Genomic DNA, 25,479 nt, shown 5'->3' with positions numbered 1-25,479 from the left:
CTTGCCTGGAGAATCCCAGGGATGGGGGAGCCTGGTGGACTGCCGTCTATAGGGTCCCACAGAGTCGGACATGACTGAAGCGACTTAGCAACAGCAAGGGGCATTTCAAATGGATAAAACTGGAACTGTTATAAAACCAGTGGTTAGACCAAACAGCTTTAAGGTCATTTAAAGCATCTAATGCAAGAAACACATTGTGCTCAGCTTTCTCTGTATTTTGAGAATTACTAAAAAATGAGTCAATACGTATGTAATTTAAGGTATTACTAAGTTAGCCTTTGGATTTTTATGCCAGTTTAATGCCCTAGGACAAAAGTTCTTAACTTGGCCTAGGGCCCCGAGCTGCGTCTGTAGGGTTGTCAGCATGTACTGAAGGAGGTTGGTGGCGCTCAGAAAGAGCCCACTGGATTCTCTAAAGATGTGTGCCTCAGGAAGGTGTGAGATGCGCTGCCCCGGAACGCTGAGTCCTGGTGTGGGCGATGGCCCCAGGTCTGCCTCTCGAAGTGAGACGGCGTGTCTGCTGTGCTCTGTCTCAGGTGGAGATCAGTCGGAGAGTGACTCTGGAAAAGCTCCCTCCTGTGCTTGTGCTGCACCTCAAACGGTTTGTCTATGAGAAGACCGGTGGCTGTCAGAAGCTCATCAAAAATATCGAATATCCTGTGGACTTGGAAATTAGTAAAGGTAACAGCTGTGTAAGGCAGAAGTGTTAATGGTGACGCTCTGGTGATGCTGGAAACTAGCCAGCTTCTTGAAGCTTAAGCTTTTCCATCCCCTGTCAGGATTCAGAAGGGCTCGCTCCTGATTTTTTTTGTTTTACATTTCTTGACTCCTTATAGAGTTTTAGGTTAAAATTCTCACAAAAATGGCTTTTTAAAGACAAAGTAAAAAAATGAATAAACCATATGAACATATTACTAGGTGAGAAAAATACTAAAATATATAAAAACTTTATGGATCAGTGGTAATAAATACTTCTCCTTACACCGAATATTAGTAACTGTGGGAGCAGCCTGCTTAATTGGGCTTTCTAGAGGATGGGGAACGTTGCCCTCTGGCACCAGTGGCCCTGCTCAGAGCTGCGGCCCAGCCCCAGGTCTCCGCCAGGTCACTGGGGCTCCAGCTTGGGCACTTGGTGGTCCAAGCACCCCATTGTCCTGCTAAGAGTGAGCTTGAAGGAAAACTTCCCTAGAAAACTTCAGAATTTAAGAGAGATGTTATGTGTGAAACTGCAGTTCCCTCAGGAGCATAACAAACTAGAGGTGATGCTCAGAGTGTCCAGGTGCCTGGAGACAGAGGACATGGGTGCAGTCCAGGGTGGGCTCCTGGAGGACCGGGCCTGCCATCCTCCTCCCCTGCCTCCCCACACCACCCGGCCCTGCAACCTGCCAGGCAGCAGGACCTGCGGGCAGCGGGCCTCATGCTCCCTCTCACTCCAGTGGGCTCTGCTCTCAGCCCTGTTCTCAGGAGTGGCCGTCTTCTGCCTGTAGGTGTGCTCCCAGTGCCAGTTCACAGGCTGCTTGAGGACCAGAGAGGGGAAGAAATGTCAACCGAAAATCATCTTACTGTTTGTTCGAGTTTTGTGATCTGGCGCACGTGGATAATGTTTCCCATCTTAGGCTTTCCAGGGCTGCTTTGTTTTTATCTTGCTTTTCCACTTTTTAGAACCTCTGCTTGTAAGGAGTTTCTAGCATGAACTTGAGGCTCACTGCCCATCCCCTGATGGGTGGGTTCTGGTGACGTGATTACTGCCTCTCTGCTCAGTTGTCTGCAGACGAAGGGCTGGAGTGCTGGCGGGTCTCCCTGGTCCACAGGGTGGTGACTTGAATGGAGGCCGCCATCTGCCCCCTTTTTCTGAGACCCTGGTATGTCAGCCCTTTTATAGATTGAAATTGTTGATATTTTGTTTTTCAGAACTGCTCTCTCCAGGGGTTAAAAATAAGAACTTTAAATGCCACAGAACCTATAGGCTGTTTGCAGGTAAGTAAACTTTGTACGACATGATACTTCCCTATTAAAGCGATGATTAAAAGGTTTTATACACAGGCACAATTTTATATTGTTATAATACCGTTTAATGTAGAGAAAAATTGTTGGTATCCCTGTGGGCTTTATTAGTCTGTAAATCATTTGAAAATGTGTGTTTTACCTAAAATTTGGTGTGTTTGCAATTTGACAGAATGTCTTCCTGGCTCGCTCTAAAGCTCAATCCAGTGTACGGCCTCATTTCACATGATGTTTCTGTCTTGGAGCCAGAGGAGTGAGGTTGTCAGGCTGGGAACCCTCCCTACTGGGGATGGGGTGCCCATGGCCAATTGTGTTGGTTTTTTTGGCCATTTTTATTAGACTTTTCTAGCTTCTCTCCCACCCCCCTTTTGTGTTGCCTTCTGTGAGCCTGTTTGTAATGACTGTTATTTATTGGCCCTCACCAGTTCATTGACCTTTCCACCAGATACTTCTTATGTAGAACCCCATTTAGTCCTTAACAGTTTCCTGAGAGGAACGCAGTGCTGTCCCGTTTTGTAGAAGAACACACTGAAGCTGTGGAGGAGCACTCACTGCTCCGTGCCCTTTCGTGGCAGAGTAGAGCTTCACACTCTTGCCCTGGGTCCGCCCCCAGTGCTTGGAATGTGGGTGTGGGCGGTGGGTGGTTCAGGGGCCCTGTGAGAACATGTTGGGCCCAGTCAGCCTTTTCTTCCCAGTGGGTCCTGCTCCCTCTGACTTGTTCTTCTCCCCAAGGTGGCTCATCACAGCCTGGCCCCAGCCTGCTGGGAGCTGGTGGGCACTGCCTTCCCCCGGCCTGCTGTGGGCTGGACACTTGGCCTCTCTGCGGCCTGCCTGTGAGACCAGAGGCCCCCAGGGTGCAGCCTGACCTCTGAGGTTTGTCACTGAGGTCCCAGGGCATGAACATGTTTCTCTAAGTCCCCCTGTAGCTCTCCCTTGGAGTCCTTGCAGAGTGGGTGATGTCACAGGCAGGATTAGGAGGTCTCGTCTCTTGGTCAAGGGGACCATGGTGAGAGCATGGACTCCACCTGCCTGCACCCCTGAGTCCCCATCGTGAGCCTTCTGACCTCAGAAGTAAGGTCACTGGATGGGTTGCAATTCTCTGTACAATGTGAGTAAAGAGGTACTTATTTAAAGATGGTTTTGACTGTGGGACAAAGAAAACGAGTTAGTACAGTGCATAAGCTTTTGAAAATCTCTGGTTCTCGGCTCTGCTTCTATGACAGTGAGCTTGCTGGGTATCCATGATACGTCACCACGTTAGCTATGGGGTTACTGTTTAAGAAGTCCGAATACAGGTAGAGGCTTCTCTTCTGAATATTTAGAATGAAGTGTCTCAAAGGAAATGCAAATCAGTTAAATCCACAGGTCCTTTCAGTCCCAGTGCCTGGTCACTAAAAAAAAAAAGGCCCATAACTCTTTCCCAAGTCAGGTAGGCCTTAGAGGTAAAGTGTGGCAACCTCTCCGTTGGGAGCCTGCAGGACAGGATGAAGCCGCCTCCTGGTGTTGGTCCCTTGGCTGGTTTCCCACCTGATGGCCCTACAGTCTTGCTCTCCTCGTGTGACCAGTCACGTTCGTCACTGGTGGGCCAGTGCCCCGTGCCCTCTGAGCCCCAGCAGAGCCCAGCTCTGACCAGCCCAGGTCCCTGGCTCAGGGTGGGTTCGGGTCTCCTTATGAGGGGAGAGTGCACTGACATTCAGGTGTATTTATTGCTGAATCTCATGCCAGATTGTGCCTCTCTGCCTGAGAGACTGTCCTTCATGCCACTCACGGTAGCACATAGCTCCCCCTGGCCGCACTGCCGTCCCCTTCTCAGAATGTCACCAGAGGCTGCTTCCTTCACGCAGGCTGGGTCTGCTGCTGGGCAGGACATTCCTGGGCCCTCCTTTTCATGGAAGTGGGCAGTGCCTTTCCGAAGAAAAATAGCAGTGGCCAGTGTGCTGTGTCTGCCGGGTGGCTCCACAGGTGCCCACTCAGCCTAGCTAACTGCCCAGGCAACCCTCCTGGGGCAGTGCTGTCCTTGTCATGGGTGACAGTCCTCAGCAAATCTCAGATTCTTGGTTTTTTCACGTAGTATAAGCCTATTTCTAAACCACCAAACAGTCCTAATCTGTCCTATGAAAAAATTCATCTTGTTGTAATGTACTTGGCATTCCTCCTAGTGGGTTCGGCTTTTCCATGTTTCCACGCTGTCCAGGATTCAGACACTCTGCTGAGAACAGTCTGGAGGTGGGGTTGGCTGGATCAGGGCCTGGGGTTTGGGTCTCAGTGTGCGGTCCCCCAGGGCGCCGGGCTGACGGCTCTGCAGACCGTGTCTCCTGTGTGTCCTGCTTCCCAGGGGACCGTCCTCAGGCCCAAGTCTTCACAGGGCTCACAGATGGGACGACCCCATTATAAATTGGCATTCCTTTCATGGTTTGGGAGGTTTGAACATGTTATCACAGTATAGATGTGTGACTCTGTGTTGTAACTTGTTGAGGGTTTGAGTTTAGACGGCCTTGCTGTGTGTGTCATGTTTCTCTGTCCCACCTGGCTTGGTGTGGGGTTTCGTGAGACTGGGGGGTACCGTAGGCACTGCTGTGTGAAGCCGCTCTCACGGCGCCCGGCCCTCTTTTGCAGTGGTCTACCACCACGGCAGCAGCGCCACGGGCGGCCACTACACCACGGACGTCTTCCAGATCGGGCTCAACGGCTGGCTGCGCATCGACGACCAGACGGTCAAGGTGGTCAGCCAGCAGCAGGTGGTGAGGCCCGCCGCCGAGCGCACAGCCTACCTCCTGTACTACCGCCGCGTGGACCTGCTGTAGCCGCGCCCACGCCGCGCGCAGACTCGGCACTCACCGCCTCCCCTCTTCTCTTTAGTGGCTCTTTAGAGAGAAGCTCTTTCTCCCTGTCGCAAAAATGGGCTAGAGTGAAAGGAGACGCCTTGGGTTTTGTGCACAACATAGCTTCTGTTGACTTCTGACTTCCAAATCAAAATCATCTGGTGAAAGACTGTCTCTTGATTCAAGAAAATACATGAGAAACACATTTCTGAAATAATGCTGATTCCTGAGTAAGAAGGGGAACTTGCGTTTGATTCCCGGTCTAATTGCATAGTAGAGTAAGTCCTGCACCAGCAACAACACTTGTAAATTTGTGAAAATGAATTTTATCTTTCCTTAAAAAGGATAAATTTTTTAATCCATCACACTTTCGCCCCTCACCCTTTAGTTTTTGATAAAGGATAAAAATGAGCCAGTTACCAGAGAAGAAATAGTTCTTCAAAAGATAAACACACACAAAAAAAGTTGCTGGTTCCTAACAGGAAAAATACATTTTAATAATTGTGCGATGAGAAGCTGCTTACGTACACATTGCAGATCAAATATCTGGAGTTACGATGCCAGTCACATAGAAGGGTGATTGTAACTTTATTGCCATTAAAAGATTTCAGAACGCATTCATGCTTCTGTGTACACATAATGAAAAAGGAGCAAAATAGCGAAGATTGGTATTTCCCTCCGTCTGCTGTCTAATTCTGCTGTCTGCTCTTCTACGATGCCGCGTCTCTAATTGTACACAGTTAGTGATAGCTAGGAGTATACAGTTGTCGCCCATCAATAAAAATCACAAAGTTGGTTTAAAGCTGCATGTGTGGTGTTTCTTTGACAGCGAGTGCCTTTTCCAGTAACTGGAGTTCAAGCAGGCAGGACTGCGCTGCCAGAATTAGAGTAAGCCCTTGGTGCAGCCTGCCGTGTTTGCGAATGCCGACCCAGCCCTCAGATGGTCGTTGTTCACTGTTCCCAGAGTTGCTAATGCTAGTGATTTGGATAGGTGGATTTTTTAAGATCTTCAAATAGCAGAAATGGGGGTTGGTGAGTGCTCTCCCCGTTGTGTTGTCCCCTGCGTTGCTCAGTTCACAGAGGGGGGGAGTGTGGGTCTTGCCCAAGCATCCCTGTCGTTGCCCGCCACCAAGCCTCCTGACTGCGCCATGGACACCACCTCTGGATGTGGAAAGGAAGCCTTTCGAGATGGAAGAGATGGAGAGACGTCATGCATGTCAGGCATTCCCTGGCCCACGGCGCCATGGTTCTGGAAGGCCCTGCACAGGCCCCTCACAGCAGTGAGCTGGGGTCCCCAGAGATGCGGATTACGTGGTCCAAGCTCTTCCTTTTAGCATCTGCTGCTCATAGCCATGTGTCACTGTGAGCTTACTTTTAGAACTACAATGCTGTTAGAGCACGGGGAGCCGTACCCAGTATTGTGTACAGGACAAGAGTGTGTACATGTATGTAACTGAGTCACCATGCTGTACACCGGAAATGCAACATTGTAAATCAGCTGTACTTCAATAAAATACATGCACATTAAAAAACTGTAGCACTAACGTTGTCCCCTGGGCCTGCTTGCTGTGTCGTTGCTCTGCTCCGATTTGCTTAGCTTCTTAATGAGTCGTAATCCGCCTCTCATTAAAATTGTGTGTGATTGTTATGGAACACATGGGGTCCAGAGTAAGTTTGGGGAAAGCAGCCTGCACAGCAGTAGCCCCACCACACGGTAGGAGCCTCTTCCAGAGCCTGGCGCTGTTTGTTCTACGCTGTGATCTGCGAACTGGGGCAGGGCATCCTGTGCGAGCGGCTTGCCTGTCCTGAGGTTTAGCCTCTATAACTGGTGTTGGTTACAGTGTCCCCGTGAGTCAGCAAGCGTCCTGTCCAGAACAAGGCCTCCCAGTTGGGAGGCGCCATTCCCAGGAATCTGAAACGGGCCAGGACAGAACGCTGCTGTTGTTGGTACACTGCCTACTTCCAGATCTTGGCACCCACCCTGTGTATTTCAGTATTTTCTCTCGGATGTCATTCAGGGATCTCTTCATGGTCTTTAAATTGCTAAGTCACCTATTTTGTCAAGCTCAAAGTATGTTGGAAATGACTGAAATATTAGGAAGCTTCCTTCAGAAGATCTTGTCTCTCAGAAGTGGTTGGAGATGAATTCAGTCCAGCGGGCCTTTGGGTATCTTGGTCACCCTGTCCCGTGTGGCGGTGCTGCATTCACTCTTGAGCGCTGCTGTCCCTTCTGGCACGTCAGACTCGTAGATTCTGTGTCTGGCAGCCAGCAAAGGGCTCCTCTGTTATCCTGTATACAAGTGTGTTGTCTGAAAGACCACTCATGGCCCCCTACTCCCTGACAGCTCTGGTCATGTTTATGACAGATACACAACTTTCCAGTTTTCTTGTGCTTACACAGGATCAGCGTGCCCGGCTGCAGACGAGCAAAGCTCAGGAAGGGGCCGACTGTATAGTGAGGAGATGCCAGCCTGGAATTCACAACTTTCTGCCTTTGGTTCCCTGGAGGGACTGATTGACCCTTGGGAAATTGAGATCATTCTAGCAAGTCCAATGCTTTCTAGGGTCCCACGTGAACTGTGGGTCTCTCCATGTCCTTGAGATTTTGGACTCAATGTTCAGTATTCTGTGCTGCAGATTTTAGTATATCTTAGAAGTCTCATAGACTTGTTTCCTTGGCTTTAAGGCATTTACATTCGGACCTTGGCCCATGAACCTTGTTGTTGGGGTTGCAAATTGAGTGATTTGACCTGTGTTTGTCACTGGCTTTTAAAGCACTGTGAATGCTAGGCTGACGTTAGAAGCGTTTCACTGGGGGTTTTTTCCTTACTGTTTAAATGAGGTGAACAAGACCCGGAAGTCTTCCAGGAAGAATAAAACTGGGTGTATCTGGTTGGTGTGTTGTGTGCCCAAAGCCAGGAAAGTGCACGTGCCGCTTATCCTGGTGGAAAACGTGTTCCATTCCTCATGGAACAATGGTAGTTCTTCCTTTCTCCTGTTTGTACAGCCACGTTCAGCTGCCTGGCCCCGTGGCTCAGAGCAGCCATCTCTTAAGTTCTCAGGTAGTCAGTCAGTAGTCATGGTCTACTGTGTGTAGTCAGGTAGTCACAAGCAGTAAATTTGTAGTCAGCAGATGCATCATTGTCTGTCTTTCCCTTTGTGGAAATTTCTGGAGATGGCTGTCATAGGCTGCTTGTACTCGACTGGGCCAACTAGTGAGAAAGCCAAGATCACAGGCGGAGTCCGTTGGCTTTGAGTTAACCAAGTGAGCCAGTGACCTTGGTGCTGCCCAGCTCTCAGCTCACCTGCAGGAGTCGGTGCCTTGCCAGTGTGGCTGCTTCAGTCTCATGGTCTGTGACGCTTCCCTTGGGAAGCGCTTCCTGCATCAGGAGAGACCGAAGACTTTTCTGTACTTCTCTGTCTCAGGAAGGAAAGATAATACCTTCGAAGGTAACAACCACAATTTCCTGAGGGTCATTGGCTTCAAAAACATTTTGAGAAAAGTCTTAGTGTTCATAAAAAATCATCCACATCTAGTAAGGCCATGTGTGAACAGCCTTTCTGTACACACGACGCTGTGTTGTTTCTTTCAGTCATAGCAGATTGCCAAGCAGGCATGCTTTTTCCTCATTAAACTTTTGCTCTTGCTTCCTAGCATTTTTTAAAAATCTGTTTTTATTCATCTTTTGAACTGACCGTTGCCATCTTATTTATATACGTTTTGGAGATGAATGTATTTCAAGGTGAATGCTTGAAAAATGAGATTTACTTCATAGCTTGACTTCACCCTGTGGTGATGTTTGTTTTATTCAGGGATAAGCAAATGAACCATTGAACAATTGCTTGGTCCCCGAACCACTTTGCTGTACACCTGAGACTGATACAACATTGTAAATCAGCTATACTGCAATATAAAATAAAAATTAAAAACAAACTCTGAGTTTTGGTTTCTTTCTCCTTAAAGGGAACGTACCTAGGGGCTGTGTGATTCAGGAAGTGTTGTTTTGACTCTCGGACTTCACGTGCATCAAGTGATATTGTTCAAGATGTTTTCATCTTTCATGAACTCCGTTTCCTCCTGGATTCCATTTCTGTGTCTGCTTTAATCTGACATATGTTGAATGTATTCACTGTTGGTTTCCTAGCAAGTCAGTACGAGGGTAGCTTTGTTTATTCTGTGGCATCAAAGCACTCAGGCCTGAGTGTGTTTGAAGCACTCCTGGAGCCCTTCCTGGGAAACCCCGTGGCCGTGTCAGCACAGTTGGAAATCAGGTGGACCTCGGCCCCGAGGTGTGTCTTGTCCTGTTTTGAAATCGTAGCTGGCTTCTGTTTCTTTAGATACCTTAACGAATGCAGAGTGTTTCTGGTTTCAGCTGTCAGGCCCTCCTTGAGGCTTCACCGAGCTCAGGGCGGCTCTGGGACTCTGGGGTGGGGTCAGGTGAGCCTGACCTTGAGCTCTCACCTGTCCTCCAAAGAAAGTCAACCTCCTCACAGATTTGCTGAGCATTGGAGATTCTGTACGTGACTGAAGAAAACATTTTGCAGGTCTTTTACATGAGCATGGATTTCCTGACCAATCTGAGAACGGACTCACTCCCTGTGGCCAGCAGCGGGCCCAGCTCTGGGCTCTGATGCCTGGCGGGTGGATTGCTTTCTGCTCATCTTATCACCCGGAGAAGGCAATGGCACCCCACTCCAGTACTCTTGCCTTGAAAATACCATGGACGGAGGAGCCTGGTGGGCTGCAGTCCGTGGGATCACTAAGAGTCGGACGTGACCGAGCGACTTCTCTTTCACTTTTCACTTTCATGCGTTGGAGAAGGAAATGGCAACCCGCTCCAGTGTTCTTGCCTGGAGAATCCCAGGGACGGGGGAGCCTGGTGGGCTGTCGTCTGTGGGGTCGCACAGAGTTGGACTGAAGCGACTTAGCAGCAGCAGCATCTTATCCCCTGCAGCTGAAAGCAGTGTCCTCCTGTGCTGGGCGGAGAGTTCGGTCGGTCAGCTCTGCCTTGTGGCTTCACCCTCCTGACTTTGCAGCTAACATCCACCCTTCACATCCCAGGCCAGCGAGGGGGTCCTCCTGGGGGGCATGCAGTGACATGAAATCTCACTGTGTCTTCACTGAAATCTGTTCTGTTTTTGTCAAGTTGTGAATTAACTTTGCAGTAGTAACACTCCCTTTCTAGGGTGCTCTCTTCTGTTTCTTAGGGCTTCAGACCCTCCAGGTGCACTGAGACCACACCTCCCGGTGTCAAACGGCCAACTCCGTGGAGCTGTCCCTTGGGGCTCATGACCTGGAGCAGGTCCGGGGTGTTGGGACCTGTGGTCGCTCCTGGGGCGCTCCTGTTTGCTGCCCCCCTCCCCCCATTTCCCCTCTCTGGGCAGCCTTTCTCCTTTGGCACCTTTTCTTGGGATGCTCACAGTAGCTGAGAGGACATGGGGTTTCCTAGGGGCCAGGCCCAGCCATGGGGGCTTCCGGGCACTTGGCCCTCTGACGTCTGGCAGGATTTCGTGCCTGTGCTGTGCAGCTGGGGAGTCGGCACCAGCCTGAGTCTGCTTGGATCCCTGTGCTGTGCCGTGTGCTGGCGCCCACCCCTCCATCCTCAAGGCTTGCCCAGCTCAGTCCTGTCACTCGGGAGTGAACTGGAGTGGCCACCGGAGCCTGGTGATACAGCAGAGAGGCAGAAGGGCAATCTGGAGGAATGCTCCATGCTTATGGTACTAAAAGGAATGAAGGGATTAGAAATTGGGGTGCAGAAGCACCCAGCCTGTGGCCCGAAATCCCCCTGCACTAACCAGCTATGACCTTGGGGAGGTGGCCTGGTGTCTGAAGTGCCCGGTGGGGGCACTGCCACATGGGGCCAGGGACAGGGTTAGGCCAGGTAACAGGTGACATCTGTAAGCAGAGCCTTGGAGCTCAGCAAGCTTTGGTCACCTGAGTCCCTTCTGGTGTCATCACAGGGTCAGGTCTCGTTCTTCATAACTCACCTTTCAGACTTTGTGCTTTCTCCCTGCCTCGACCTTTGATTCTGCTTGCCTGTCCCCTCTGAATTCTGCTGTCCTGTCAGTTCGGGATGCTTCTCTTTAAGCCAGGCTTCAATTTTTTGTTCAATTCACCACCACACAGAAAAAGGAAACCAAAAACCGGTCCCATGTAAGATTTGCATCTAACCTAAGTATTTTGTTCCTGTTAGTCCTAATGGTGACAGTATGTAATGTGATTCAAAAGTCAGAAAACTAAAATTGAAGTTCACTGCAAAAAACAGTACGCGAACAGCGGCAGCCCCAGCAGGATGGCCTCGCAGGGTCCGTCCGAGGTCCACCCTGCAGCCCCTCCTTGCCGTGGGCGGGACCTGTGACCTCACGGCTCATCCCAGCCCTGGGATCTGACCCCTTGGCCCACTGAGCAGCTGACTCACTGGGTCTTTGCAGGCCCCCGGTGCTAACACCCCAGGCAGGTTTGTGGCTTATGGAGCAGGAAGGGCTGGGCCAAATCCTGCCCCCTTTTCAGGGAAATGACAATAAAACCTGGAGCGGGGCGGGGATGAGAGGGTGGTGGGGAGGGAGACGTTTGTTCTCTGCTGGCGTCAGTGGTGGTGGTTTGGAAAATCTTGTGAAAGGGAACCAAGTGGCTACCATGAGTCTGCATTTTCATATGGTTTGTGTTTGACTTGGAACGCCTGCAACCAAACCCTTTAATTTCACTCGAGTAAAAGTGATGCACTGACTAAACCATCCTGTCCTACTGAAGTTGGTGCTAAGGGGAGGGTGGTGGTGTCACATGGGGGTGGCAGGGCTGGGTTGGAGGTGTGACTTGCACACAGCTTAGGGCACATAGCATATTCACACTCCTGTGCAAATGTGTTGAGCGTTTCCAGCACCTGGGACCTCCACCAGTGGAGGTCTCACCACTGGTCTCACCTGTCTCACCAGTGCCCGACGTCGGTCATACATCACTTCTCACCCTTGGCGCCGTGGCTGTCTGTGTGTGGGTGGCTGCCCTGTGCATGGTGGGGTGTTAGCAGCCTCCTGGCCCCACAGTGGGTACCATCTGCACTCCTCCTCCAGTTGTGACAACCAGAAACCTCACCATACATGGCTGAATGTCCCCTGGGGGCCCACATCACTCCTGGGTGGGAACCACTGCTGTAGGGAGTTTGTTTAGGATTTCATAGAAACAACATCACACAGCCTGTACCCTGTGCCTGCTTTTACCCAAGGTTATCTGCAGTTGTAATCACCCCAGTGTGACGGGGTCAACACAGTCTCTTGGTGTTGAAATCTCCAGTGGGGTGTGAGGAGGGCTTAAGCTCACAGAAACCTTGTATGCAGAACGTGCCAGTTTTAGTAACAGGGTGACCACTGATAAATGATTCTCAAAATGATAAACTCTTCATAGTCCAGATAGAAAACCCTTTTCGTCCCAGTTACCCCTGATTGAATGCTCACCTGATGGCAGATGCCAGGCTAACCAGGTGCCATGGATTCTTTGCACAATATCTTCCTTATTTTCACCAAAATCTCAAGAAGGGAGCCAGACCAGTCTGTTGACAAACGAGGGAGTAAGTTTAACTGGTTGGTGGTTTGCAGAGTCCCCTCGTTTCATCCACCATGGGTGTCCCCTCCCACTTACCCTCGGAGAGGGGCAGAAACTGGCTTCCCTGTTTTTTTGGAGGAAGTTTGTGTGAGTGACAGATGGAGCCAGTGTCTGGATCCTGCTTCCCGGTCCCAGGCAAGCTCCCCCTGCTGCCCAAGGAGGACAACCAGGGCCTATGGCTGGTTAATCACACAGTTCTGCCCCTTTCATCTCAGCCTTGAAAGCCAGCTCCCACAGCCCAGTGCCATGCCAACACAGAACAACTCCCCCCCAAAAAGACTGAAAGCAGACACCCTCATCCAGACATCCCAGTGCTTGTCTCTGTATGTTCTCCCCCACCCCTGCAGTGTAGTTGTGTATTCCAGTTTCTCTACAGTGGGTATTTTTTCTTTGTAAGTTTTAGAAATATTTTTTTCTCTGTGTCCCCAAGCCAGCCCAGGTAGCTGCTGGAGGTGCCTCTCCCATCCCCCACCTCTCTAAGGGTTCTAAGGTCTGAAGTTTGGCCATGTTGCAACCCCAGAGGCTTATCTTGATGCCAGCCATCGGGAAGCATGTGTGTCCAGTCCATACCCTCTTGGAATTCAAGCACTGGTTTGAGAATTCACGTGAAGCTCAATTGTGTGCTCTGGAATGCAAGCATCTAACTCCACGTTTAAATAAATACAGAGAGCACAGGCCATCTGGGCACCGTGGACCGTTCCACTGGGATGAGCTCAGTACAAACACTCTCAACCTAAGGGTTAAACTCTTAAATACTTAAGGGTTTCCAACTTCTGGGGAAATATTCCTGGGAAGAATGTCTTTGGGGTTTCATCAAACACTTGGAAAATAATCTGAAAACATTTTTCCAAACCCTAGATGGTTCCAGCCCTAATTGATCCTTAATAACTATGTCTACACAGGCTTCCTCCATTCTTGTCTGCATTCTTAACACTGTAAATGCCAAGGAGACCTCTGTGCTGAGTATGGGACTGGTGCCAGTAGGCTCTGCAGATCATGGTGCTCTGGCCGGTCTCTCCAGCATCACAAAGGAGCCTTCCCCACCCCAGAAACAGCCAAGCATGCTGTGAACTTATGAAAATCAGAGCTTGGGGCAATTTCAAGTGAATTTAATTCACCCATCAGACCTTTACTGGGTACTGACTTGATCCGACATTTTTCTTGTAGATGCAGGGAGATAAAAATGAAAGGAGGTCGGAAGTTTGACAACTCCCATCTTGACGGGCTCACAGTCGGAGGGAGAAAGTGGGACCCAGGCTCTGGGGAGGATGAAGTGATAAGTGTTAGTCACAGAAAAGGAGTCGGGCCTGGGAGAGCCCAGATGAGGGGCTGTCTGGGCAAGTTGAATTCAATTCTCAGTTCAGTTCAGTTCTGTCTCAGTCGTGTCCGACTCTTTGTGACCCCATGAATCACAGCACGCCAGGCCTCCCTGTCCATCACCAACTCCCGGAGTTCACTCACAGTCACATCCATCGAGTCAGTGATGCCATCCAGCCATCTCATCCTCTGTCATCGCCTTCTCTTCCTGCCCCCAATCCCTCCCAGCATCAGGGTCTTTTCCAGTGAGTCAGTTCTTCGCATGAGGTGGCCAAAGTATTGGAGTTTCAGCTTCAGCATCAGTCCCTCCAATGAACACCCAGGACTGATCTCCTTTAAAATGGACTGGTTGGATCTTGCAGTCCAAGGGACTCTGAAGAGCCTTCTCCAACACCACAGTTCAAAAGCATCAATTCTTTGACGCTCAGCTTTCTTCACAGTCCAACTCTCACATCCATACATGACCACTGGAAAAACCATAGCCTTGACTAGACGGACCTTTGTTGGCAAAGTAATGTCTCTGCTTTTTAATATGCTATCTAGGTTGGTCATAACTTTCCTTCCAAGGAGCAGGCATCTTTTAATTTCATGGCTGCATTCACCATCTGCAGTGATTTTGGAGCCCCCAAAAATAAAGTCTGACACTGTTTCCAGTGTTTCCCCATCTATTTCCCATGAAGTGATAGGACCAGCTGCCATGATCTTAGTTTTCTGAACGTTGAGCTTTAGGCCAACTTTTTCATTCTCCTCTTTCACTTTCGTCAAGAGGCGAAAGTTCCTCTTTACTTTCTGCCGTAAGGGTGGTGTCATCTGCATATCTGAGGTTATTGATATTTCTCCCGGCAATCTTGATTCCAGCTTGTGCTTCTTCCAGCCCAGCATTTCTCATGATGTATTCTGTGTATAAGTTAAATAAGCAGAGTGACAATTTACAGCCTTGATGTACTCCTTTTCCTATTTGGAACCAGTCTGTTCCATGTCCAGTTCTAACTGTTGCTTCCTGACCTGCCTACCAGTTTCTCAAGAGGCAGGTCAGGTGGTCTGGTATTCCCATCTCTTGAAGAATTTTCCACAGTTTATTGTGATCCGCACAGTCAAAGGCTTTAGCATAGTCAATAAAGCAGAAATAGATGCTTTTCTGGAACTCTTTTGCTTTTTCAATGATCCAGTGGATGTTGGCAATTTGATCTCTGGTTCTTCTGCCTTTTCTAAAACCAGCTTGAACATCTGGAAGTTCATGGTTGACATAATGCTGAAGCCTGGCTTGGAGAATTTTGAGCATTACTTTCCTAGTGTGTGAGATGAGTGCAATTGCGTGGTAGTTTGAGCGTTCTTTGGCGTTGCCTTTCTTTGGGATTGGAATGAAAACTGACCTTTTCCAGTCCTGTGGCCACTGCTGAGTTTTCCAAATTTGCTGGCATATTGAGTGCAGCACTTTCACAGCATCATCTTTCAGGATTTGAAATAGCTCAACTGGAATTCTTTCACCTCCACTAGCTTTGTTCATAGGGATGCTTTCTAAGGCCCACTTGACTTCACATTCCAGGATGTCTAGCTCTAGGTGAGTGATCACACCATTGTGATTATTTGGGTTGTGAAGCTCTTTTTTGTACAGTTCTTCTGTGTATTCTTGCCACCTCTTCTTAATATCTTCTGCTTCTGTTAGGTCCATACCATTTCTGTCCTTTATTGTACCTGTATCTGCATGAAATGTCCCCTTGGTATCTCTGATTTTCTTGAAGAGATCTCTAGTCTTTCCCGTGCAGGGGGCCTGGTTTTCCAGTTGGTATGTCGTTTCCATAGATACTGGGCATAGAGCTCAAAGTCCACCGTCCGGCCCAAGGTGGAGTCCTGCTTTCAAGATGGAGCCTGTTCTGTCTGTTTCCTCCTTCATTCCCCGCTCTTGATGCTCTTAACTCATAGTATGAGCACCATTCATAGGGATATATTGCACCCTGACTCTCCGACCTCTAATTTGGGAGAACGTCATTAACCTTTGGGTTACAAAGTTCATAATGCATTGTAAAATAAAGGGTCCACAAAGCAGAACTATCAAGGCAACTATAACAATGGTAAATACAGTTTTCCACCGATCACCCTTCACCCAAGATAGGACTGAAGTCCAACAAGGAAGATTATCATCAGACATAAATTTTACCTGACCTTTTGTGACAGCTAGGGTGGCTGATATATAGCCAGATAAATCAGGAATATAGACACAACATTCAACTTTAATCATAGCACAGGTCCCTGTTTGTACTGAAACTCTGGTTAGTCTCAAGATGATACCAGCAAGTCCTTGCAGCAGCAATTGATTGCAGAGCTTCCCCTCTGTTTCTTCTTTAAGATGATCTTGGTTTCACGGGGCTCAGTGGGGGCCTGTTGTGTAGTCCACTCGATGTCCTCCGGGTCTGCGTGGTATGCTCTCCTCACCGTCATGTGGTGGATCCACACCTGCACCTTTAACTCCAGTAGGGCTGGTCAGAACAACAGTATATGGACCCTTCCAATGTGGGGCCAAGGAGTCGTGTTTCCAGGCTTTGACCACACCTGATCCCTGGGCACAAATTTGTGAATCTGTTCCCCAAGGGGGGATGGCGCCCTTTCTTGTACAAACTTAGTTACCTGATTTATCACCTGGTAAGGTGTTCCTTACCCAGTTGTTCGATCTGCTGTGAAATCTCATCTCCCCTTACCTGAGGCAAATTTGTTGGCACCTGTTTTATTATGGGAGGGGGCCTCCCATACACAATTTTGTATGGAGAAGAGCCTTGGGACTGTGGCATCATCCTGAGTCTGAGCAGAGCTGTTGGAAACAAGTCCACCCAGGAAGAGTCAGTCTCTTAAGATCTACTTGGAGACTGTCTCTTTAAGTGTCCGGTTGTTTCCTTCCACCATCCCAGGACTCTGGGACCTATGTGTTGCATGTAATTTCCACTTGATGTTTAAAGTGCTGCTTACTTGCTATACTAAATCAGTTACGAAAGCCGGGCCATTGTCCGATCCAGTGCTGGTAGGAAATCCAAATCTGGGAACTATCTCCCTAAGCAGGCACCAGGCTACTTCTGATGCTCTTTCAGTCCGGGTAGGAAAAGCTGCTACCCATCCCGAGAAAGTACATATTATGACCAGCAGGTAATGGTAGTGTCGGTGAGGTTTCATTTCAGTGAAGTCCACTTCCAGGTGTTCAAAGGGCAGCGTGCCTTTTACCTGAGTCCCTGGAGGTTTCTGTCTGTGCCGAGAGGCAGCATTGACCTGTGAGCAGGCAGTGCAGTTCTGAGATTTTGTCTTGCATAGGGAAGAGAGGCGGGGAACCAAGAAATATTTTCAAATTAGCTCTTCCAGTTTATTATGGCCTAGATGGGTCACTTGGTATGTTTGGCTTACCAGAGTGGGTGCCAGCTCCTCCGGTACCAATAATTTGCCACTTGGCAATTCCCGCCATCTCTTTCCAGTCTTGATGGCCCCTTCTGCCTTGGCTAGTTGGTTTTGAGCTTCACTGTATTTTGGAGAGTCTAGCGTTAGCTCAGGTAGCTCCACCAATATGAGAGCTTTAATCGGGGCTTCACTTGTCACCCCCAAGCCCTCGGCTGCCTTGTTTAGCGGTCTTATCTGTCAGTCTGTTCCCTGAGCTCGGTGGGTATCCTCTTTTTGATGTCTCAGCAGTGTATGACTGCAGCCCTTTCTGGCTCCCAGGCAGTATCTAATAGGGTCTTAATTTCTTTCTTATTTTTAATATCTTTTTTACTAGCTGTCAAAGGCTTCTCTCCTTATACAGAGCCATGTAGTGTGGCAAAAGCATAGCTGGAGTCTGTGTAAATGTTTGTCGTCTTACCTTTTGACAGCTGGAGGGCCTGGATTAGAGCATATAGTTCCTCCCATTGAGTGGACCAGTGTGATGGCAGAGACCTAGCCTCAACGATGGTTTCTTCCATGACAACCGCATATCCCAACAGTCACTGTCCTTGTTTCACCAGGCTGGTGCCCTTGGTGTACAGGACGCAATCTGTGTGCGGGATTGGCTGGTCTCTCAAGTCAGGGCTGCTGGCGTATTTCCTTGCAATCATGTGAGGGCCCACCTTCTCCCACAAGAGAGAGAGTGGCCAGATTCAGGGCCTGACAAGGCTCAGTAGTAACATGGGGTTTCTCACATAACAGTCCCTGGTACTGAGGAATCCGGGATGTTGACAGCCATTTATGGGGGTCCCCTCACAGGAGAGTGTTGACCTCATGTGGGACTTTTACGAACAAATTTTGGCCCAAAGTCAGCTTGGTTGCCTCCCAGACCAGTAAGGCAGTTGCAACAACTGCCCGTAAGCATCCCAGCCACCCAGTGGCAACATTGTCCAGCTGATTAGAGATAAGTCACTGGTCTGTCCCATGTCCCCATAGCCTGGGACAACACTCCCATAGCCACCTTGTCCTTTTCAGTCACGTGAAGAGTAAATGGCTTAGCGAGGTCTGGCAGGCCCAAGGCAGGTGCTGATGTCGTTGTACAGGTTTGAGTTCTATTACCAGTGGGACTTGTTTTGCAACCCTGGGCTGGGTTGTCTTCCACCCAGACCTCAGGGAATTGTTGAGTTGACTCTCTCTCTCGGCTGTTTAGCCTGTCCAGTTTCCCTTCCAGGAGATCGTGCAACCTCCATTCATCTTGAGAGGTTACTGAGAGGAAGAGTAAGTAGGTGGTTGAGCCCACTTGAACAGTGGGTCTTCTGTGGGGGGAAAAGGTCACTTGTGTCCCCAGTTTAGACAGCAAGTCTCTTCCTAACAAAGGTACTGGGCATTCAGGGATGTATAAAAATTCGTGAGTCACTTGGTATCCCCCATCTGACATTTTCAGGGTAGGCTTGAGACACAAAGGCTGCATTTATCACCATCTGAGACCCAGCAGCCTCTGGCTGGGTCTATTGGCGTCTAAAATCTATAGGCCTTGGACAGTCTTTCACGGAACTCAGAGGGTGATTCGTTTTCCCTTTGAATCACTTCAGAGGGTTTTGCGATATTCATTGCTTTTCGGGCCCCCGTCTTGAGACCTTGTAAAATAGTCACCCCATATCCCTCCAGGTGGGCCCTCCCGTCCTCTGCGTTACAGTCCCAGCTGGGCCTCTCATCGGGGTGGCTGGTTCTGCCCACCGCTGCGGGTTTGCAGTACCCTCAGGTGCCATTGCTCTTAACCATTTTCTGGCCTCAGTTAGGATCCTGTGTCTCTCCTCAGTGCTGAAAAGGGAGACTAGTAGTTGGATTATGTCATCCTATGCAGGGCGGTGGGTTTGAAAAATAGTCTCCATTAGCCTAATCGTGGCTTGTGGCTCCCCCGAGTACGGTGGAGCATGTCTCTGCCAGTTTAATATATCCGTAGAGGGAAATGGCTGGTAATAACAGGCTACAGGGGGCTTATGGTAGTGCCCCAAGCGTCCTGAACTGAAGACTGTTGTAGCTTTCTGAGGGGCATGTGTAGTGGGGTTCGTTCCCCCTGTTCCTTGGCGGAGCGCAGCCTCTGTCTAACTGCTGCGTTTTCTTCCCCCTTCCCATCCGTACTCACTGGGAGAGGTGGATACAATTTAGGAGGTCCAGCTGAGGTGGAATTCTGGGTGCACTGACCAGAGGTCTCCACTGCTGGGATTGGAGCCTGCCGAAATGGCGGCTCTATGATCTCTGGGAGAGCTGGTGGAGGAGCAGTGGCTGCTGCAGGAACTTCACCTGGCCCTGGATTGGGCAGTAAGGTGGCCTCCGGTCCTGGTGGAGCACTGGGAGGCAGGCACGTCATTAGCCAGTATGGGAGAGAGGTCAGGTCAGTTCAATTCAGTCACTCAGTCATGTCCAACTCTTTGCAACCCCATGAACTGCAGCACGCCAGGCCTCCCTGTCCATCACCAACTCCCGGAGTTCACTCAAACTCATGTCCATCGAGTCAGTGATGCCATCCAGCCATCTCATCCTCTGTCGTCCCCTTCTTCTCCTGCCCCCAATCCCTCCCAGCATCAGAGTCTTTTCCAATGAGTCAGCTCTTCGCATGAGGTGGCCAAAGTATTGGAGTTTCAGCTTCAGCATCAGTCCTTCCAAAGAACACCCAGGACTGATCTCCTTTAAAATGGACTGGTTGGATCTCCTTGCAGTCCAAGGGACCCTCAAGAGTCTTCTCCAACACCACAGTTCGAAAGCATCAATTCTTCTGCACTCAGCTTTCTTCACAGTCCAACTCTCACATCCATACATGACCACTGGAAAAACCATAGCCTTGACTAGACAGACCTTTGTTGGCAAAGTAATGTCTTTGCTTTTGAATATGCTATCTAGGTTGGTCATAACTTTCCTTCCAAGGAGTAAGCGTCTTTTAATTTCATGGCTGCAATCACCATCTGCAGTGATTTTGGAGCCCCTAAAAATGAAGTCTAACACTGTTTCCATGGTTTCCCCATATATTTCCTATGAAGTGATAGGGACCAGATGCCATGATCTTAGTTTTCTGAATGTTGAGCTTTAGGCCAACTTTTTTACTCTCCTCTTTTACTTTTATCAAGAGGCTTTTTAGTTCCTCTTCACTTTCTGCCATAAGGGTGGTGTCATCTTCATATCTGAGGTTATTGATATTTCTCCTGGCAATCTTGATTCCGGCTTGTGCTTCTTCCAGCCCAGCGTTTCTCATGATGTAATCTGCATATAAGTTAAATAAGTAGGGTGATAATATACAGCCTTGATGTACTCCTTTTCCTATTTGGAACCAGTCTGTTGTTCCATGTTCAGTTCTATCTGTTGCTTCCTGACCTGCATATAGGTTTCTCAAGAGGCAGGTCAGGTGGTCTGGGATTCCCGTCTCTTGAAGAATTTTCCACAGTTTATTGTGATCCACACAGTCAAAGGCTTTGGCATAGTCAATAAAGCAGAAATAGATGCTTTTCTGAAACTCTCTTGCTTTTTCCATGATCCAGCGGATGTTGGCAATTTGATCTCTGGTTCTTCTGCCTTTTCTAAAACCAGCTTGAACATCTGGAAGTTCACGGTTCACATATTGCTGAAGCCTGGCTTGGAGAATTTTGAGCATTACTTTACTAGCGTGTGAGATGAGTGCAATTGTGCGTTAGTTTGAGCATTCTTTGGCATTGCCTTTCTTTTGAAAGGATTGGAATGAAAACTGACCTTTTCCAGTCCTGTGGCCGCTGCTGAGTTTTCCAAATGTGCTGGCATATTGAGTGCAGCACTTTCACAGCATCGTCTTTCAGGATTTGAAATAGCTCAACTGGAACTCCATCACCTCCACCAGCTTTGTTCATAGTGATGCTTTCTAAGGCCCACTTGACTTCAGATTCCAGAATGTCTGGCTCTAGGTCAGTGATCACACCATCGTGATTATCTGGGTCGTGAAGATCTTTTTTGTACAGTTCTTCTGTGTATTCTTGCCACCTCTTCTTAATATCTTCTGCTTCTGTTAGGTCCATATCATTTCTGTCCTTTATTGTGCCTATATCTGCATGAAATGTCCCCTTGGTATCTCTGATTTTCTTGAAGAGATCTCTAGTCTTTCCCATTCTGTTGTTTTCCTCTATTTCTTTGCATTGATCGCTGAGGAAGGCTTTCTTATCTCTCCTTGGTGTTCTTTGGAACTCTGCATTCAGATGCTTATATCTTTCCTTTGCTCCTTTGCTTTTCACTTCTCTTCTTTTCACAGTTATTTGTAAGTCCTCCTCAGACAGCCATTTTGCTTTTTTGCATTTCTTTTCCATGGGGATGGTCTTGCTTCCTGTCTCCTGTACAGTGTCGTGAACCTCTGTCCATGGTTCGTCAGGCCCTCTGTCTATCAGATCTAGGCCCTTAAATCTATTTCTCACTTCCACTGTATAATCATAAGGGATTTGATTTAGGTCATACCTGAATGGTCTAGTGGTTTACCCTGCTTTCTTCAATTTCATTGGCAATAAGGAGTTCATGATCTGAGCCACAGTCAGCTCCCGGCATTGTTTTTGCTGACTGTATAGAGCTTCTCCATCTTTGGCTGCAAAGAATATAACCAATCTGATTTCGGCGTTGAGCATCTGGTGATGTCCATGTGTAGAGTCTTCTCTTGTGTTGTTGGAAGAGGGTGTTTGCTATGACTACTGCGTTCTCTTGGCAAAACTCTATTATTAACCTTTGCCCTGCTTCATTCTGTATTCCAAGGCCAAATTTGCCTGTTACTCCAGGTGTTTCTTGACTTCCTACTTTTGCATTCCAGTCCCCTATAATGAAAAGGACATCTTTTTTGGGTGTTAATTCTATAAAGGTCTTGTAGGTCTTCATAGAACCATTCAACTTCAGCTTCTTCAGCGTTACTGGTTGGGGCATAGGCTTGGATTACCGTGATATTGAATGGCTTGTCTTGGAAATGAACAGAGATCATTCTGTCATTTTTGAGATTGCATCCAAATACTGCATTTCAGACTCTTTTGTTGAGTATGATGGCTACTCCATTTCTTCTAAGGGATTCCTGCCCACAGTAGTAGATATAATGATCAGCTGAGTTAAATTCATGCATTCCAGTCCATTTTAGTTCGCTGATTCCTAGAATGTGTTCATTCACTCTTGCCATCTCCTATTTGACCACTTCCAATTTGCCTTGATTCATGGACCTAACATTCCAGGTTCCTAGGCAATATTGCTCTTTATAGCATCGGACCTTGCTTCTATCACCAGTCACATCCACAACTGGGTATTGTTTTTGCTTTGGGTCCATCTCTTCATTCTTTTTGGAGGTATTTCTCCACTGATCTCCAGTAGCATATTGGGCACTTACCAACCTGGGGAGTTCCTCTTTCAGTATCCTATCATTTTACCTTTTCATATTGTTCATGGGGTTCTTAAGGGGTCAGGTCATCCCCATCCAAATCCTGTAGAATTTCCTTTTTTATCATCAGTCAATTTTTGTGCCATTAATATTTTTCCCTTTCCCTTCCTGATACAGATGCTTGTCCAAGTAGGAGGGTCTTGGCTAGCCCTAGCCATGAGTCAATATATGGATATTGATGCAGGTGTCCTGGCTCTCCTGTGACTACTGTATAGACTGCTTCCACTATTTGTAAGTTCATGGTGTTCTCTGGTGGCCATCCTACTCCCTTAGGGGGCCATTCGACCTCACAGAGTAGGTGGAGGTGGTTAGGCTTCATCTTCACCCCACAGTCTCCTCCATCCCTTCTTTAAATTTTTAATCATGCACTCCAATACAGTTGCCTTAGATTCACTTCTCCCCATCTTGTTTACCTTCTCGGACCTTCTACTTTTTGTTCTGTCTATGAAGTTCTCAGTACCCTATGTACTTCTGATATTTTCACTCAGTGACACTTAAATTGCCGTTTTGCCTTCGTCTTAATTGGGGTGAGAAGAGCCTTACCTGCCAGATCCCAGAGGGAGAAGGGGGATCAGCGTGTCTTCACCTGCCGGTCAGCACAGCCGAACCAGAACACCACGTGGTCCAAGACTGTTTCTCCCTTAACTTTTAAAGTCCATTCTGTCTTGGTGGGCTTGATCAGGTGCGGATGAAAATACAGATGGGTTAAATATCCCACGTCCCAGGCCGACTCTGGAAAAGCCAATTCGTACTCACTTATGTATCCCCCTGCTTCTAACCTGACAATTCCAAGGGCGTCAAGAATTTCATAACAGATGGGACACCTCCTTGGGGAGGGCAGAATACAAGCACACAAAAACCAAGTTTCTTCTCCTAAAAGTTCCGTGGCAATTGCTTGGTAATAATTTTCCCCAAGATGGTGTGGACACCACCTCCTAAGTGACCTTCACAAATTTCCTTTCTAAGCCCTAACATACTCGTCAACTTGTGTACCAAGCAATCGTTGCCACCTGCCTATTCCAGGCTCCTGTGGGTCTGCGCCCCTTCTAATCCCTCCCAGGGGGGTGATCAGGCCCCCTCTTCCACCCTACCTGGTGGGTTGGTTCCTCCTCGCCTGAGTGCTCAGTTCCCCTGCTGCCGTCTACTACCTGCTAATGTGAAAGGTATGGGCATTGAGAACCAGAATCCTTCCAGAAGGGTGAGGCACCTTCCCCCATCTAGAAGATTCGAGCCACAAGGCTTCGGAGTAGTCCCAAATGGGACTTGTCTCCTCAAAGTGAGGAGTTCCCCGGCCCATGCACCCAATGTTGTAGCCATGTGTTCTGGGAAACAAACTCACTCAGAAGGACAATGCAGATAGTGGAGTGCAGTTTATTACGTAGGTGGCCCAAGGCAGAGTCTCCTCTTAGCCAAGGACCCTGACCAGTTTTTTTGAAAACCTTATATACCCTAAGGGTATGTTGCAAACCCAGCTCCCCACATGCCCTGAAACTAGTCTAAACAATGGAAAAGAAAGATACAATCAAAGTTAACCTGTGATTCATATGCCTTAAGCCTAGGTAGTTAACAGGGGACAATTATCAGTAGGCTGGTGGTCATACCCCAATAAGCATAATAGAATTTATGATTCTCTTCAGTTACACAGATAATTACGGTATTCTTTTAGGCAACAGAGAGTCTAGTTACGAGCCCTGGGGCTCTTCCATCCAGGGGGCCTAGTTTTCCAGTTGGTATGTCGTTTCCATAGATACTGGGCATAGAGCTCAAAGTCCACCGTCCGGCCCAAGGTGGAGTCCTGCTTTCAAGATGGAGCCTGTTCTGTCTGTTTCCTCCTTCATTCCCCGCTCTTGATGCTCTTAACTCATAGTATGAGCATCATTCATAGAGATATATTGCACCCTGACTCTCCGACCTCTAATTTGGGAGAACGTCATCAACCTTTGGGTTACAAAGTTCATAATGCATTGTAAAATAAAGGGTCCACAAAGCAGAACTATCAAGGCAGCTATAACAATGGGAAATACAGTTTTCCACCAATCACCCTTCACCCAAGATAGGACTGAAGTCCAACAAGGAAGATTATCATCAGACATAATTTTACCTGACCTTTTGTGACAGCTAGGGTGGCTGATATATAGCCAGATAAATCAGGAATATAGACACAACATTCAACTTTAATCATAGCACAGGTCCCTGTTTGTACTGAAACTCTGGTTAGTCTCAAGATGATACCAGCAAGTCCTTGTAGCAGCAGTTGATTGTAGAGCTTCCTCTCTTTTTCTTCTTTAAGATGATCTTAGTTTCACAGGGCTCAGTGGGGGCCTGTTGTGTAGTCCACTCGGCGTCCTCCGGGTCTGCGTGGTATGCTCTCCTCACTGTCATGTGGTGGATCCACACCTGCACCTTTAACTCCAGTAGGGCTGGTCAGAACAACAGTATATGGACCCTTCCAGTGTGAGGCCAAGGAGTCGTGTTTCCAGGCTTTGACCACACCTGATCCCTGGGCACAAATTTGTGAATCTGTTCCCCAAGGGGGGATGGCGCCCTTTCTTGTACAAACTTCAGTTCAGTTCAGTCGCTCAGTCGTGTCCGACTCTTTGCAACCCCATGAATCGCAGCACGCCAGGCCTCCCTGTCCATCACCAACTCCCAGAATTCACTCAAACTCACATCCATCGAGTCGGTGATGCCATGCAGCCATCTCATCCTCTGTCGTCCCCTTTTCCTCCTGACCCCAATCCCTCCCAGCATCAGAGTCTTTTCCAGTGAGTCAACTCTTCGCATGAGGTGGCCAAAATATTGGAGTTTCAGCTTTAGCATCATTCCTTCCAAAGAACACCCAGGGCTGATATCCTTTAGAATGGACTGGTTGGATCTCCTTGCAGTTCAAGGGACTCTCAAGAGTCTTCTCCAACACCACA

The 25,479-nt window shown here is 48.4% G+C and overlaps 1 protein-coding gene across 1 annotated transcript in view; it reads left to right on the top strand.

Annotated features, from left to right (window-relative positions):
- Nucleotides 1-5,628, top strand: part of USP10 (ubiquitin specific peptidase 10) — a 63,135-nt gene extending 57,507 nt beyond the window's left edge. The window contains 3 exon segments of the mRNA XM_070388615.1: nucleotides 537-681; nucleotides 1,912-1,977; nucleotides 4,621-5,628. Of these exon segments, the coding sequence (XP_070244716.1) occupies nucleotides 537-681; nucleotides 1,912-1,977; nucleotides 4,621-4,808 (399 nt within the window). The 3' untranslated portion in view covers nucleotides 4,809-5,628.
- The last annotated feature ends 19,851 nt before the right edge of the window (nucleotides 5,629-25,479 follow it).

Source organism: Bos mutus, chromosome 18 (genome assembly GCF_027580195.1).
Source record: "Bos mutus isolate GX-2022 chromosome 18, NWIPB_WYAK_1.1, whole genome shotgun sequence".
NCBI classification, from domain to species: domain Eukaryota; kingdom Metazoa; phylum Chordata; class Mammalia; order Artiodactyla; family Bovidae; genus Bos; species Bos mutus.
This window is presented reverse-complemented; position numbering and strand designations above follow the sequence as displayed.